Source organism: Populus euphratica, unplaced genomic scaffold (assembly GCF_000495115.2).
Source record: "Populus euphratica unplaced genomic scaffold, PopEup_1.0 scaffold2.1, whole genome shotgun sequence".
Lineage (NCBI taxonomy): Eukaryota > Viridiplantae > Streptophyta > Magnoliopsida > Malpighiales > Salicaceae > Populus > Populus euphratica.
In genome coordinates, this window is record NW_011499846.1 from 7,134,369 (window position 1) to 7,149,762 (window position 15,394).

General features: G+C 31.4%; 3 protein-coding genes across 3 annotated transcripts; 1 reads left to right on the plus strand and 2 right to left on the minus strand.

The window, feature by feature from the left end:
- Nucleotides 1-1,450: 1,450 nt before the first annotated feature.
- Nucleotides 1,451-3,076, plus strand: XTH33 (xyloglucan:xyloglucosyl transferase 33). The gene is made up of 4 exons (XM_011042267.1): nt 1,451-1,808; nt 1,914-2,014; nt 2,169-2,377; nt 2,478-3,076. The coding sequence occupies exons 1-4, from the start codon at nt 1,577-1,579 to the stop codon at nt 2,869-2,871; spliced, it is 936 nt and encodes a 311-aa protein (XP_011040569.1). The 5' UTR covers nt 1,451-1,576; the 3' UTR covers nt 2,872-3,076.
- Nucleotides 3,077-4,621: 1,545 nt separating this feature from the next.
- LOC105136794 (ubiquitin-40S ribosomal protein S27a-like) lies at nt 4,622-5,332 on the minus strand. Its single transcript, XM_011042280.1, has one exon. The coding sequence runs from the start codon at nt 5,229-5,231 to the stop codon at nt 4,761-4,763; it is 471 nt and encodes a 156-aa protein (XP_011040582.1). The 5' UTR covers nt 5,232-5,332; the 3' UTR covers nt 4,622-4,760.
- A 1,709-nt stretch (nt 5,333-7,041) lies between these two features.
- LOC105136803 (uncharacterized) lies at nt 7,042-12,290 on the minus strand. The gene is made up of 8 exons (XM_011042290.1): nt 11,688-12,290; nt 9,816-9,849; nt 9,478-9,717; nt 9,043-9,132; nt 8,737-8,802; nt 7,618-7,709; nt 7,449-7,496; nt 7,042-7,357 (listed from the first exon to the last, which is right to left on the minus strand). Exons 1-8 carry the CDS (start codon nt 12,035-12,037, stop codon nt 7,240-7,242), a joined length of 1,038 nt encoding a protein of 345 aa, XP_011040592.1. The 5' UTR covers nt 12,038-12,290; the 3' UTR covers nt 7,042-7,239.
- Between the last annotated feature and the right edge of the window lie 3,104 nt (nt 12,291-15,394).

Here is a 15,394-nt window from a genome sequence, read left to right on the forward strand (position 1 = left end):
AAGAAGATTAATCGTCTTCTCCTTTCACATACTGTCTCTCATCAGCAAGGCCTAATTAGATCCTAAGATTCTAACTAAATGGAGGAATTGAATCATCTCCATAGCAGGAGATAATTCCTTTAATGTCCCATTGGATTATTTATTAGTTTGCTTCATCATTTAGTAATTGTTTGGAATTGGGATGTAATTAAAAATAAAAAGTAACAAAAGCATGCGTTTGCTGCTTCTGAATATATTTTTATGGGAACAAATGTTTCGCTGTGTTATTATATAGTCTTTTAGTTTCTTGTTTGTTTCTACATTTTAAAAGTGCTTTTAAAAAAATTTATTTTTTTTTATTTTTTTTATTAACTTAAAATTAATATGTTTTTAGTATTTTCAAATCATTTTGATGTGTAGATATCAAAAATAATTTTAAAAAAATAAAAAAATATTGTTGGTATGCATTTTAGCACGAAAAGCAACAGCAACTACACTTTCAAACAGGCACTAAGGTTTTTATTAAAAGCAACAACAACCACACTTTCAAATAGGCACTAAGGTTTTCACTATATTTTAGGTTGGATTTTAAAAAATATATATAACAAAAAATATCAAAGATGTAAAGAACTATTTGATATTTAATATTTATTTTTATAAAATAATCCTAACTTGTTATGTCAACTTTAAAATCTTATTATTTAATTTTTTATTTATTTCAAGTTTAATATTAAATTATGTTGTTTCAACGTGACTTAATTGATTTGATCGGTTTCAAGATATTTTAATTAATTGTTAAAAATATCTTATAATTAAATTGAGAAAAAAATTATGAAATTGACATAAAAACCTCTTAATCTAATTTCTTTTCTAATTTAAATTTAAAATTATTCTATATGAGAATTATTTTAATATAAGTCAGTTAACTTGTATGGTTCAAAAACAACTTGGTAAATCAATAAAAAAAAATCTTAAGATAAATTGAGAAAAAAATATATGAAATTGATAGAAAAAACCTATTGATCCAATTTTTTATTTAGTTTATATTTAAAATTAAATCATATAAAAATTATTCAATAAAATTTAATTAACATGAACTTCAATAAAATTTAATTAACATGAACTATCCTCATTTAAATTCAATAAAAGATCATGAAAAGGAATTTTTTTATTAATATTATAATAATTTCTTTAAAATCTGACGCCGTACAAAAATATTATTAATTATGGTTCAAACTTCTCAAAAAGCAAAAGAAAAAAAGAAAAAAAAAAAGAGCATCACAAGCTTTTCAAACTTGTTTCCATGGTGACCACATGAATCAGTACATCATATTTAATAGTAGTGTAAGACAATCCACCAAAATTGATGTAAATGTCAAAATTATCATGGTCCTACAAGCAGCCCCACGAGCTCTGCCATCTATCCTGAAACCATTTCACTTGACTTTTATATCACATTCTAACAGCTGCAGATTAGGTAGGTGGTGGTGGCCAGCTAGAAACAACTAAGCAGAAGAATGCAGGGCTTTTCCTCCAATATTTATGACTTAACAGGCCATGTGTGCTTGCTCGTCATCCTACCTCACGTCAAGTGTCAATGGCATTTCTGCAAGAAATCGTAGTTTTGGGTCTTCTAGTCCTGTGCATGACTGCAGCGGTTTCTTCACATAGCAGGCATTCGCGTTACACGCCTCCTAATGTTATGCGATTAACTGATGCTTTTAGTCATGTCTCAATAGGTCAAGAATATTCTACTTTTTTTGGAGGCTCAAATACTAAGCTGCTAAATAACGGGTCTTCTGCTAATCTTGCTCTTGACAAATCCTCAGGTTCGTATACAGCCAGATAACTTGTGCCGTGGTAAATGGTGTTTGATCTTTCTGAGCTAATGAAGTAACTTTGACCTTTTATTTTCTGTGTTCTTTAATTTGCAGGCTCGGGATTGGTCTCGCGGAACAAATATTACTATGGATTCTTTAGCGCTGCCATAAAGTTGCCGTCTGGTCTGTCCCCTGGTGTTGTAGTAGCCTTCTATGTAAGCTCGCTCTTCGTCTCTCACTTTTTTTGTTTTGTTTTGTTTGCTCTAATGCCACAAATTAATGGGAAAGCATGGTTGAATTTTCAATTGCGTGCTGCTGCACATTGAGCACAGACACTGATGTCTAATACGTAGCGGCCAAAAACTTCAGCTGTCTAATGCAGATAATTACCCGCACAACCATGATGAGATTGACATTGAACTTCTTGGTCATGATATGAGAAACGATTGGGTCCTTCAAACCAATGTCTACGCAAATGGAAGTACCGGCACCGGAAGAGAGGAGAAATTCTATCTTTGGTTTGATCCCACAGAGCAGCACCATCATTACAGCATCATTTGGAACAGTCATCACATTGTGTAAGAAAATCACCTACACAGCACAATTATTGGCCTTGGAATTTTGATTTTCCTTTACTTAGTGTTATACGGGGATTAGACAGTTACAAAACTAATGCAGGTTTCTAGTGGACAACGTACCAGTAAGAGAGTTTGCCCACAGCAGTTCTTACCCTTCTGTGTATCCATCAAAGCCTATGTCTCTTTATGCAACAATATGGGATGGTTCTCAGTGGGCAACCCATGGAGGAAAATACCCAGTTAACTACAAATATGCTCCATTTGTGGTTTCCTTTGCAGAGATGGAAATGACTGGTTGCATTTTCAACCAAAGTGCCCTCGTTACTTCATGTTCTAAGGCTAATCCTTCGAGCTTGGACCCTGTTGACGGACCAGAGTTTGCTAGGCTGTCAAAAGAACAGAGTGTGGCAATGGATTGGGCAAGAAGGAAGCTCATGTTCTACTCTTACTGTAACGATAAATCCAGGTTCAAGGCCATGCCACCTGAGTGCTAATAATTTTATCTTATTTTTTATTTGTTCATAATCACCTCAAATTTTATTACTTTTCCTTCATGGAAGGAAGCAAAATATATTAACATTATTTACCTTACGCCTTTGAAGTTAGAAACAGAAACCAATGTTTGCTCCGAGACAAAATTTAATGTGTAAACTTTTTAAATAATCTCAAATCAGATATCTTACTAGTACTTTTATTTTAGTGGGTCGAATCAATATTATTTTTCTCAATAAAATATTTATTTCACTATTGTTAATTTTTAAATGTTTATATAATCTTCCCCTACTAATCTCTCTTCTTTTCATAATAAAGAATATTGAGACATGGTTTTTTTTTTTATTAAAACTGATAATTTTTATTTAAAAGCCTTAATTCTAATAAAAATATGTTTTGTGAAAACAGAAAGAAGTACATGAATAGAAAAGAACTTTGCTTGAAAAAAACATTTTTTACTGGACAATATAAACCATTTGAATCATTATAAAATTTTATTTAAATTATCACAACATCAAATGAAAATAATTTTTGAACAGGACTCCTTGAGATTAAATAAAAACAGTTTCACTTTTACTATATCAAAGCATAAGGGACCTTGTTAATTCAGTTTACACACTAGCAAACAGTAAAACCGTCTCCTCTTCTTGAGCGACATCTCTCAACAAAACACTCAAAATCAAAGCTTGAAACCCTAAGATTCTTAAATCGTGAAATCTCAAACGCCTGAATCTCAACTCACCCATCTTTACCGGGGTTTCTGAGAAATGGTTGTGAGCAGTTAACCCCCAAATTGGGTTTAAACCTTCGCCTCCACCCTTATTCCAGAGTTAACTAACTACTACTCCCTCAAGATACTCAGGCCTGAGGATTTTCCTAGTCAGGCCTGAAGATTATCGATCATATAGCCTTCCCAAGAGGTTAATTTAATTTGAAGTGAGGAGCAATATATATCGTCAACATATGAAATCCGCTAGAAGATCAAAACCCGCTTGCAGCAGATATGTTGCTCCATTCTTCACGAGAAACAAGATCATAGCCATAAAGGCTAATTCAACCGACTAACCTCACAAGTGTAAATCAGTCTTAAACCTTTTACACACCACACTCGTTTTTGCAACCAAAAGCATGCCGATTACAGAGGGGCCTTCAGATATCAAAGCAATACAGAAAAGAAACTGTAATTCCAACACGGAACCATGCTACCTCACTAATACATAGGGTGTAAAAAGTCAGCATGGAGGGAACCAAGAAGAATAAGTATGCAGGAAGCTTTTCTGGGATCCATGCATTTATATGCTTTCAGAATATAGCCAGAGGGATTGCTATTGGGCAACGATACCTGCTCTATTCTATTACTCGTGACCTAACATATCCCAAATTTCCAACAAAGAAGAATCATAGCATGAATAAGAGAAGTAACCTAACAGAAACCATTATAGTTATAAGCAATCACGATAAATTCACCATCGAACTGCAAACACTTTAGCTTCTTTTTTCCCCGTTTTCAGAGTGAAACATCGCTCGGCAAGGCCATTCAAAAACCCGAAATTGGAAAGAACCCGAAAAGATGCACTTCTTAGATAAAATCTTTGCCCCTTGAATTTTAAATCCGAACAAAAGATTTCCTCAATCTATTATTAAAGCCAGGAGATGCAGCCTTTTTTCAAACTCAACAAACGAATACTCCAGCATCAGGTCAAACATATAACCAGAACACATCTAAAAAAGCCCACATCAAGCACAAAGGCAGACAATATAAAACAAAAATATAATTAAACTCAAAATTAGCCATGCAAATAAAACATAACTATAAGTTCAACAGCAACCATGTTCTAAATAAAGATAATCCTTGTTCCATACTTGAGACAAAAAAGCCATTCAAATGAGCTTAATCACCACCAGCCGTCTGGTAAACATAGGTAAGCCCACACTTACCACAGTAGTGCCTATCAAAATGATTAGCCATGAAAGTCCCAGCACCGCACTCAGCATTAGGGCACTCCTTCCTCAACCTCTGGACTTTGCCGCTATCATCAACCTTATAGAACTGGAGAACAGCGAGCTTGACCTTCTTCTTCTTGTGCTTGATCTTCTTGGGCTTGGTGTAGGTCTTCTTCTTTCTCTTCTTGGCTCCACCCCTCAAGCGAAGCACCAAGTGGAGAGTGGACTCCTTCTGGATGTTGTAGTCAGCGAGGGTGCGACCATCCTCGAGTTGTTTCCCAGCGAAAATAAGACGCTGTTGGTCTGGAGGGATGCCCTCCTTGTCCTGAATCTTGGCTTTGACATTGTCGATTGTGTCTGATGACTCAACCTCGAGGGTTATGGTCTTTCCCGTCAAGGTCTTCACGAAGATCTGCATCTTCGCTTCTTGGGGGTTACTGGAGATGCAGAGCGGATAGAGAAGAGTAGGTTTCGGCTGACGGTGTTTTGTATAAGAGGGGGGTTCGGGGGGGGGGATATTAGGGTTTGTTTTGGGCGAGGGCGTGAAAGTACGGATTTAGCCATGGGGCTGTTTGTTGTTTACGGGGGCTAACTTGGGAATTGGGATGTGGATATTGGGCCCTTTGTTTGGGCTGGACTACGTAAGAATCGTAACCCTTGCAAATCCACAAAGTATTTTAAAGGTCCATTATCTTTGCAAATTCACAATAGTTGGTATTTTATTTTATTTTTGTCATAACCACAATTTTTATTATCTTAAATACTTTGCATAATTATTAATAATTGGAAGTAAGAAAATTTATTTTCTATAAAATTCGGATAAAAATTAAAATATTTTTTGAAAAAATAACAGGCAATGCAAGATAAAAGAGAATTTAAATAATCACTAGGCTTACAAATAAGGCAGTACTAGAAATGATTATTAAAGTATTTTCTTACGAGATGTCTCTCCCCAGATACATTATTAAAATAAATTTTAGTTTCTTAAGTTCTTTAAGCTATTGAGTACACAGAGCCGTAGTTAAGCTTAAAGTCATATTACTTTTAATTACTAATTAAGCATAGCGCTTTCATACAATAATTTATAAATAAATGTATTATTTGAATTGAATGATGTGAACAACGTCTTAAAAAGATTTTATAATTAGGAAAAACAATATTTTATAAAATAAATTAAAAAAATTTAAAGAAAATAAAAATTGCTAATGGACATGGAGCAAAAGGAGTTAAAGAGAATTTCCAATGAAAAATGCTATATTAAATAGCTAAATTGATAAGATAGTTTTAAAATAATGTAAATATAGTTTTTTATTCATATGTATTTCAATGGTAAAAAATCATTTAAAAAACCAATTACATTTTAATGTATTTCATATTAAACCAATTTTAATATAATTATATAACTAATTTAGTTATTTTTTATATAATATAATCATGATGTTATTAATTATATAATTAATAAGAGTAATTTATGAAATTAAATATAAATTTAATAAAGTAATATGAAAGTTAAAAGATATAATTTTAAGTTTAAATTTAAAACTTTTAACAAAGTAGGGGCATAATTTATGTTATTAATTAATTGAAGAACGACTGATTATTGTTTTTTTAAACCACAAAGAAACTGAGTTACAATACTTTGAGATTTGCAGATTTTTTGTTTTGTTTTGTTTTTAAATAAGAAAACAAAGAAAAGAGACGTTGGCCAATAAACATATATACTTTTTCTTGTTTTTGGTTGTTCTATATAAAAGTGTAAAAATAACATTTCAAAATAAGAAAAGAAATTTTAACTATAAAATAATAGGTAAATTTTTTTTATTTTTTTTGGTTATCCTTTTAGTTCCTGAATTGGAGTTACTCTAGGAAAAGAAAAGCTTTAGTTTGCTATAGTTGTGTGCTCGATATTATATGAAATCAACTTAGATTTAAGATAAGTTAAGTAGCTGTTTAGAATTGCATTTCAAATAGTATTTGGAAGAAATTTTTTTTTTACATGTTTTTCAATTGTTTTAAATTATTGATATTAAAAATAATTTTTTAAAAATAAAAAATATTATTATTTAAAATATTTATAAATAAAAATTAAAAAAAAAAACAATCAAACTCTTAACCGCGTACTAAGATTAATATCGTTAAATCAGAAAATAAGGCCTGTGAAAATTAATTACGGGATGGGAATAATTCCATCTTCTTTTTCCTTGAGATTCATAATCCAAGCAATGATGTAAAAAAAAGGCCAGTGAATGGTAGCAGGTAGAGCTTCGATTCAGAACATGAAGACTCAGATTCTCATCTGTACGATGTCCGTAAAACACACTTTCGAGGAAATGGATGACTGTTCCCTCTTTATATGCATAAACATAAACAAACAAACAACCAAAATTGAGATCACCTTATACAGAAGCTGGTTGTAAAACGAAAAACTAGAAGGATCTCACAAAAGCACGAGGGAACAACCGGGAGAAAATAACATTTTTTGCTTTAAATATCAATGCATATATCCCATAACAAGGAATGTGCATTAGAGCCACCAAAAAATACCTGTAGCATTTGTAAATCCATTAGTTTTTAGTGATATGTGATGCAATTCAAAGTCAAAATAAAACAGATGGAAGTGAGATGAACAATATACCATAAGGGAGACCAGGGCGTGTCAAGCTCGAGGAATGGATATGGCCACCTGAGAGAGATGGCAAAAAAGAAGGTTACTAGTTCTTGAGCCAGCATAAAAGAAAAAATACAAGCCATGTCTTCTTATCCACTGATTGAAAAAGAAAACAAAAAAGAAACATTATGCTTACCACGTAAAACCACATGCGTGAATAATCCACTGGAAAATGACATAGAGGCAGCTCCACAGCACAAAATATGCAATGCGGAACCAAGGAAATGGCTGAAACCAGGACAAAAGGAGAAATTACTACACAGGAGACCTAAAGATGTCTTCTTCTAGGCAAAAACTACGCCTTATTGGGTGACAAAGCCATCAAGTCATTACAATCTTGTTTCAAACAAAGCAATTATTTTTTCCTTGCAAAAATGACAAAGTTCATGTGGGGCATAGAAGAAATTCTTATTTCCAGGTGAATTCCCATGTGCTCTATTGTTTCAAATTGAACTATGCTGTTTCCCTCATAGGGAGGGGGCTCATCAGGTATGGAGATAAATAGTAGGATTTCTAAGGAATTATGAGATATGCAGAGTTTGTTAGTGTAGCTTCAGCTCTACTTTGCAGCGGAAGGTTTTAGCAATCAAATAAGCAGAGACATGTTAACACAGACATATTGTGGCCTCTTTTGACATAGAATCAGACCACTCACAAGCTGTAAATGCAAGAACCCGTTTGGGAATTACCAGCTTTGGCTTCCTTTTTTTTCGTTTCCATGTCTTTTCATTCAAAAGCAGATTTCCGAAGTGTTTATTAATACTTAAAAGCTAATATTGAAACCCCTTCCACACATGACTTTACAGTTATTTTCAAATGCTACAATATGTTATTTTCAGAAGTTACAATTTGTAGCTTTTGAGAAACCACAGCCACAATTTTCCCAAATGGACATAATCCAAACTGGGAAGTGGCTTCAATTGTGAATGATATCAAGCAAATGGTTTCCAGGCTTTCTAACAGTGTTATGAGCTCGTTGGTAGAAATGCTAATGGAGTTGCAGAGGGGTTAGCTAAAGCTTCCGTACTCTCTTTTAAGTTCTCCTGATTGGATTCAATGTCCTCTGAGGGAACTGTGCTATCTATTGTACCTAGATACTCAGAGACTGATGAAATTTCTTCCAGTGAAAAAGAAAAAACAATGATGGCTTCGATGTAAATTGATGCTATAAAACCATTTGAAGTATTCAACTATATGAAATAGCTATCGCTTATTTCAAGAAAAGGACTTCCACTACTATGTGGGAAATACTTACAAGGCTATTGAGAACAGTATCTAGCAATAGAAAAAAAGCATTCAGGGAATGCATGCAACCCATCAACTGCAAAGCACAAGAGCATTAGAAAGTCAGCAAGAATTCCACCAGGGAATTGGGGCAGGTACAATTTTTGCTCCAATTATTTCCCAGAGATCATATGATCTAAGCAGTGTGAACAATGTAAATTGATTTTGGAATTCTGGAAGGTAACGTATAGAGAAATAAACCCAAGAAAACTTTGAATGAATTAAAGATCTCAAGCACCAAAATGAGCTCGTAACCAGTTTATCACTGGATTCTTACCACATTGAGGCCGAGGTGCGTATTTGATAAAAAAGGGACTATAACACACCAAAATACAATGTCTGTTAGGACGACAGCACCTGCACAAGTCTGTTAAAAAAGAAGAGAAATATAAATAAGATCGCTTAACCAGAAGAAAGGAATTTCTAAGCATCAATAAAGCTCTACTGAAAGGCCTCGACGACAAGCAATTTTGTGAGTAAACTCATGATGTACACCATTATTGTATATTCAAGAGGATTATGGGACTTTGAGAACTGCAGGCTTTACTTGTGAGTTTTGCTCCACAATGCTGCTATTAGAAAACTTGTTTAAATGTAAATCAAGGCAAAAATACTGAGGAATTATTGCAAGGAAAGAAGGCCATAATACATCCCTATTTTTATAAATACATAACACATGCACATAAGAAGTAAGCAAATCTTGATGGCTAACTTGGTATATAATTTGCATAAGGTATCCCCAAAATCCAGCTCTTTCTCGAATTGCCTCCTCAGCACGGTGACTTTGCAACATGACTGTACTCCTACTTTTCTTTTCCTTATAAGTTACAGAGGTAGCAGTTCCAGTCTCTTCCACGTCCCCTTCAAAGAACACATGATTTTCGCCATTTTCAGAGGCAGTTGGTTTCTCTAAAGACACAAAACACCCATACGCAGATATCACAGTGCCAAGCTACAAGAGAATAAGGTTGCCAAGCAAATGAACAAGTCTTAGTCCCTCCTGTAACAGTTGGTAAAATAGAGAAAATGGGGTTACAGTGTTAGACATACCGCGAAATATACCAAAGCCAACGTAAATGTCCACCTGCAGATAAATTGTAATGCAAAATCAGAAACCGATTCACAATGACATTGCTGTATTTCAAGATCAAGAGAGGAAACGTTTTGGCTTTTTGGGTTTTGATCTGACTGAGTTTAGAAGTACAGGGCAAAAGCAACATCTTAGGAGACAGTCTTATAAAGCATAGGAGACGAGCGAAAAACAGCGAAAACTCAATGAAATTATATTCTCTTCAATTTTTAGATTAAATGATAGGAAATCTCTCTAAATAAGTTGAAGGAATAACTACTTTCTTCTCAAAAAAGAAAAAAAAAATCTTGCTTGTAAAGAGTAGCTTCCCACGATGCAGATTCCAATATTAATATTATTAGTTTTTTTAAAATAATATCGATATTTCTAGTTTACTACTGAATAGTTATAATACCAAAATTTTCATTAAAGTTGACAATTTGTGAATCTATATAGAAAACCCAATAATTTGGTAGAATTTGAACAATGGAATCTCTAACTTAGAAGGTTTAGATTTCTCTGTAAAAATATTTGATTTGATAAGAATATTCTTAAATTTTAAGAATCATACAGAATTTCATTAATAAATACGAAATATGTTGTCTTACTTTAAAATACACTTCTACTCCATGTCACAAGGAAAATAAGAAATATATATGATAGTTTATTTTTATTATAATACATATGACTTCTCATTATCTATTATTAACATTATTTTTATTTATTTTCTTCGATAATTTATTTTTATTATTATTATCCTAGTGCCACTGCCACATTTTAGTAAACTTGGTTAAAAATTGAGTTATCATACTAGGCTGATTTCATTATTTTTATTGGCATCTCAAATTGACTTATGTCATGTTTGAAAGTTTGATAAAAATTATATTTTAAAGTATTTTTTATAAATATATTAAAATAATATTATTTTATTTTTAAAAATTTATTTTTGATATCAAAATAATCTAAAAACACTAAAAATTAATTTTAAATAAAAAATTTCAATTTTAAATAAAAAATATTTTATTCACACTATCAAACACTTCAATTACCATCCAAATTAAAATCTCTATTTCATTTCTACATGGAGCTTGTGCTTTGAATTTGATAATAACTTCAAGCACAAACGTTTCCTTTGTAAATGGACTACGTACAATAAAAAAAAGTTTTAAATTATTTGTAATTTTAAAAATCAAATTAATTTTCATGTTCAGAATTTTTTTAAAAATATTGAATTGAGTTTCAAATAAAATTTAAATCATAAAAAATAAATACAAAGCATCTAATTTGCAATGATAATTCTAAATAAATAAAAATATTATTCCAAAAATATATATCAAAATTATCTATAAAATTTAACACATAGTTTTCTAAAACCCCAACAACAAGAAGACACAAAATTTCTCATTCTACAAAAACATGTTAGAATAACTATGATCTTTTCTAGATGTGTAACTCTAGACCCTACTATGAATGTGTAATAATAATTTAACCTTAATTTAACCTTAGGTTTTCTTCGAAGATATATAATAAGAGAGAGATATTTTTCAAAATTATAAAATTATAATTTCTTATGTATCGAAGATTCCCTTTATACAGGGGTTAACAGTTCTTCTTTTCCTTTTGAATTTCTTGCCATGAACGTGCCTTTTAGTCCACTGTGTGGTGAATTTCATCTAATTAACCTAATTATCTGGGTAGCAAAAACCAAATGAACCACTAAGCAATGAGTAAAACGCTTACTTACCAAGTCTTTTTATGAACTTATGATAAATGAAATAAACTAATTAAGATGTGTGGAGTAATAAAAAGCCATATTAGCAAAAAATTGAAATTTATAATCAAGAACAACTTACTCGGTGTAGTAAACAAATATGGTGGCATCCCATTCCAAGAAATCCGTCAGCAAGAATCCAGCCATGACCAGGAAGGAGATGAAACGAGTAGCTAGGAGCCACCCGGGGTGCACCCCTTTCCAACAACTGGTCCATAGTTGCGCAGAACCAACACGGTTTCTTGGTATTGCAATTGCTTGCACGGTCCGATCATAAGTATCCCGTCGAGCCACGAGGAGGCTCTGATACATGATATTATCTTCACATGTCGAGGCGAGTTCCCTCCTCCATAGCATCCATAAGGACACAGCAAGAGCCGCAGCAACAATGCCAAAACAAACGAAATCATACCAGTATATGACTAGTGCCATTTATAGCCACACCCACTTCCCACAATTTAGAACTTGGAGATCGAAATGTTCGAGGTAAAAGCTGAATCTTAGCACCATTGACTGCATCTAATTAAGAACTTGTTTAACTGGAGGAGATCTAAAGTTGGAAGGTTTGATAAGAGAATGTTAGGTTTGACTGTTTGGTCGGAAAATTCTGTACCGACATGTTTTTGTAATGCAGTTTAAGAAGGGCAATAGTAATGAACAGGTTGAATTAGATTTGTTTGTTTCATGGAAACCATTTTTTCTAAAAGTACTTTCCATATATTTTCGTGTTCGATGTATTCTAAAAATCTAATTAAAAAAAAAACTTTTAAAAAATAAAATGTTTTCCTCTTCTTCTAGCCCTAGAAAACATTTTTTTTCTTTAACATAAAATAAACACCACACGTACAGTTTCACATTTCACAAGTCTTTTTTTTTTATCGCATTTTCTTTTTTCTTTTTGTTATCTGCAAAATAAAAGATTGAACCCTCCTCGAATCCTCTTATTTCATGTAATCATCTTCCTCGGATCTCGTTCTTTATATCCTTTTCCTTTTATTTCTATAATTTGTTTTATGTTTTATGTTTTCCTTTTCTTAGTTTGGATTTTTAAGTTGTGATCTTGGGATCTTGTTAATTTGATTGTGTTTTTTTTCTTTTTATGTTAATTTTTTTTTTAAATTTATTTTTCAATATAAGTAGTTAAACATAAATTAGCAACATGTTTAAAATTAACTATCAATAAATAAGAAATTAATTTAAAAAATTCCTTGACAATTTTTTTCAAATAAAAAAAATTCAATGCTATATTGAAAGATTATAAGATTTTTTTAAAAATTTATATAGTAATGACTTGAAAAGTTAAAATTGAGTCGGTAGAGCATGAATACTTTTAGACGAATGGAGTTCTAGGAAATGTGCATGGTTGCCGACTTAAGGAACATGCTTGGCTAGTGATCAAACTAGTACTAGACTTGGATTAATTAATTGTAAAATAATTTTTTGATAAATAAAACTACTCTTTGTCAACCCATAAACAATACCTTATTAGATTCATTAAATCTCTCTGATTAGTTTCATCTATTTTATAGTTGTACAATTTTAAAGTCTTAAACATTTTTAAAATATTAAGGTTTAACTACAATTTTAAAGTCTTAAACATTTTTAAATTAAGGTTTAATATATATTAAATATTTTAATTTTCTAAATAAAAAAATGTCAGAATTAATAATTCTGGCATCTCTGGGTTTTTCCAATTCTTGTGGAGTCTTTTTGCAATCTTGTGATGTCCTTTTAATTTAGTCGTTTTCCACTTGCCTTTTATTTCTAGAGCTACATAGAGAGAAAACCAAGTCTGTTTGTTTGATTCGCAAAGTTTGAAAGGATATGCGATTTAGAAGTAAAATCTTTGGAATTATGTGAGACTGTTTACAAGAATATTATTTACCGACAATCAAGTCTCAAGGGAAAAGAGTTAAATCTTTGATAACAATTTTATTTTTTAAACATCCGAGTTTCAACAACAAGTGAAAAGACATATTTTGCTTTCTAGTTTTAGTATTTTTTTTTTAATATATAATTTGAAATGTTTGGATTAATTTACGTATATCATTACTAATTTTTAAGCTCATTAAATAATTTGTATATACAACAAACAGATAAAATATCATAAAAATTATAAACATGTATAAAAAAAATCAAATCCAATTACAAGGAAACAAAATATCTTTTTCCCGATAGATCACCACCTCAAATATAATTTTAATAGTTTTGTATAATGTTTATGTTAAAGTTAAAGAGCTAAATAATTTTAATTTTATTACAGTTTTTGTATATAATATATATTTTATTTACATCATATTAAACTAAACATTATAACATGTTAAATAACATTCTCAAATAACACCCACCTCGCTCACTCAAATTGTAAGGAATTTTAACATCAAACTCAAAAGAAAAACACTACAACACTGTAATTTTATTTTATTTTTTTAACAACAACAGTGCTTAATATATTTTATCCTTCTAAGCTTTTTATAGTAATTCCTGGTTATCCCTAACTTTCAATTTCCTGAATTGGAAGCAAAAAAATCTTTCCTTTGAAACGTAAGCAAAGGCACTCCTTCCATTCCACACCGACGACGACGACGACGAGAGGGAAATTTTTGGATGGGTCCATGTACATAAATAACATCGCCCAATAAGGCAATGCCAACTCCACAATGCAGAAAGCAATCGAAACGGTGTCGTCCTTTGCCGGTTGCCTAAGATGAGGCTCGGTAACAAACCCTTTCCAAAAAAAGGTTGACTCCTCAAATATCAACGGCCAGCAAATCCCCGCCACGACACCATCACTGAGTGTCAATCCAGGGGGGAGATACACGAAACATACAGAAACTGCTGTCTACAAATGAGTCCCTTAATTATGTGATTGATTTTACGTCAGCTCAAAATGACAATGTTTTTGCAATTCTACCACCACCAAATTGTTACCCACCGAACATAAATTCCGGTTACATTTTCAAGGTTCTAAAAATATTTATAAGAAAAAACATTAGAAGCATATATAGTGGTGTTGTAGTGTTTTCTTCTGAGTTAAGAATATTTTGAGTTAGCTTAGTACATATGTGTGTGTGTGTGTGTGTATATATATATATATATATATATCATGTTAAAAATTACAGTGTTCTAACATTTTATTAATATATATTATATATTTTAAGTTGATTGATTTTATGAATTATTTATATACATGAAATTTTCATGTTTTTTTATTTTATTAATGTGAGTATTCAAGTTAGTTTATATATATTTTGATTAATTCTACAAATTTTAAAATTAATTATCATATAAATTTTTAATGATTATAAAATTTATAAAACTTGAATTAATAATATCTAAACAACAAACCTAAAATCTGAATAATTAAGTTACAAGTAGCTACAAATAAATATGGAATTTTATTTCTTTTCTTCTTAAATGTTCCTCTTTACCCAGCTATAATAAATAATTATTCAGTAGACGGGCGGCTCCCTTTAACTCCGAGTGCATTAAATAAATATTGTAGTTATAATTATAATTGCAATTGTAAAAAATAATAAATTGTACATGCATGCGCCAGTCACCCTCTCATATTTTATTAATTCTTTGGTTTTATTCTTTTTCATTACATCCTTTGTGATCGCAAATTTCTTCTAATATATTATAGCAAGATAAATTAAAAGAAAAAAGAAAAAAGCAAAACACAAGGGAAATCCAGTGGTCACTTACAAATTGGCATGAAACAATCATCTTTGGTTCACCTACATTTTTTAGAATTCCATTTCAATCTCCTTAATTTTTAAAATTCAT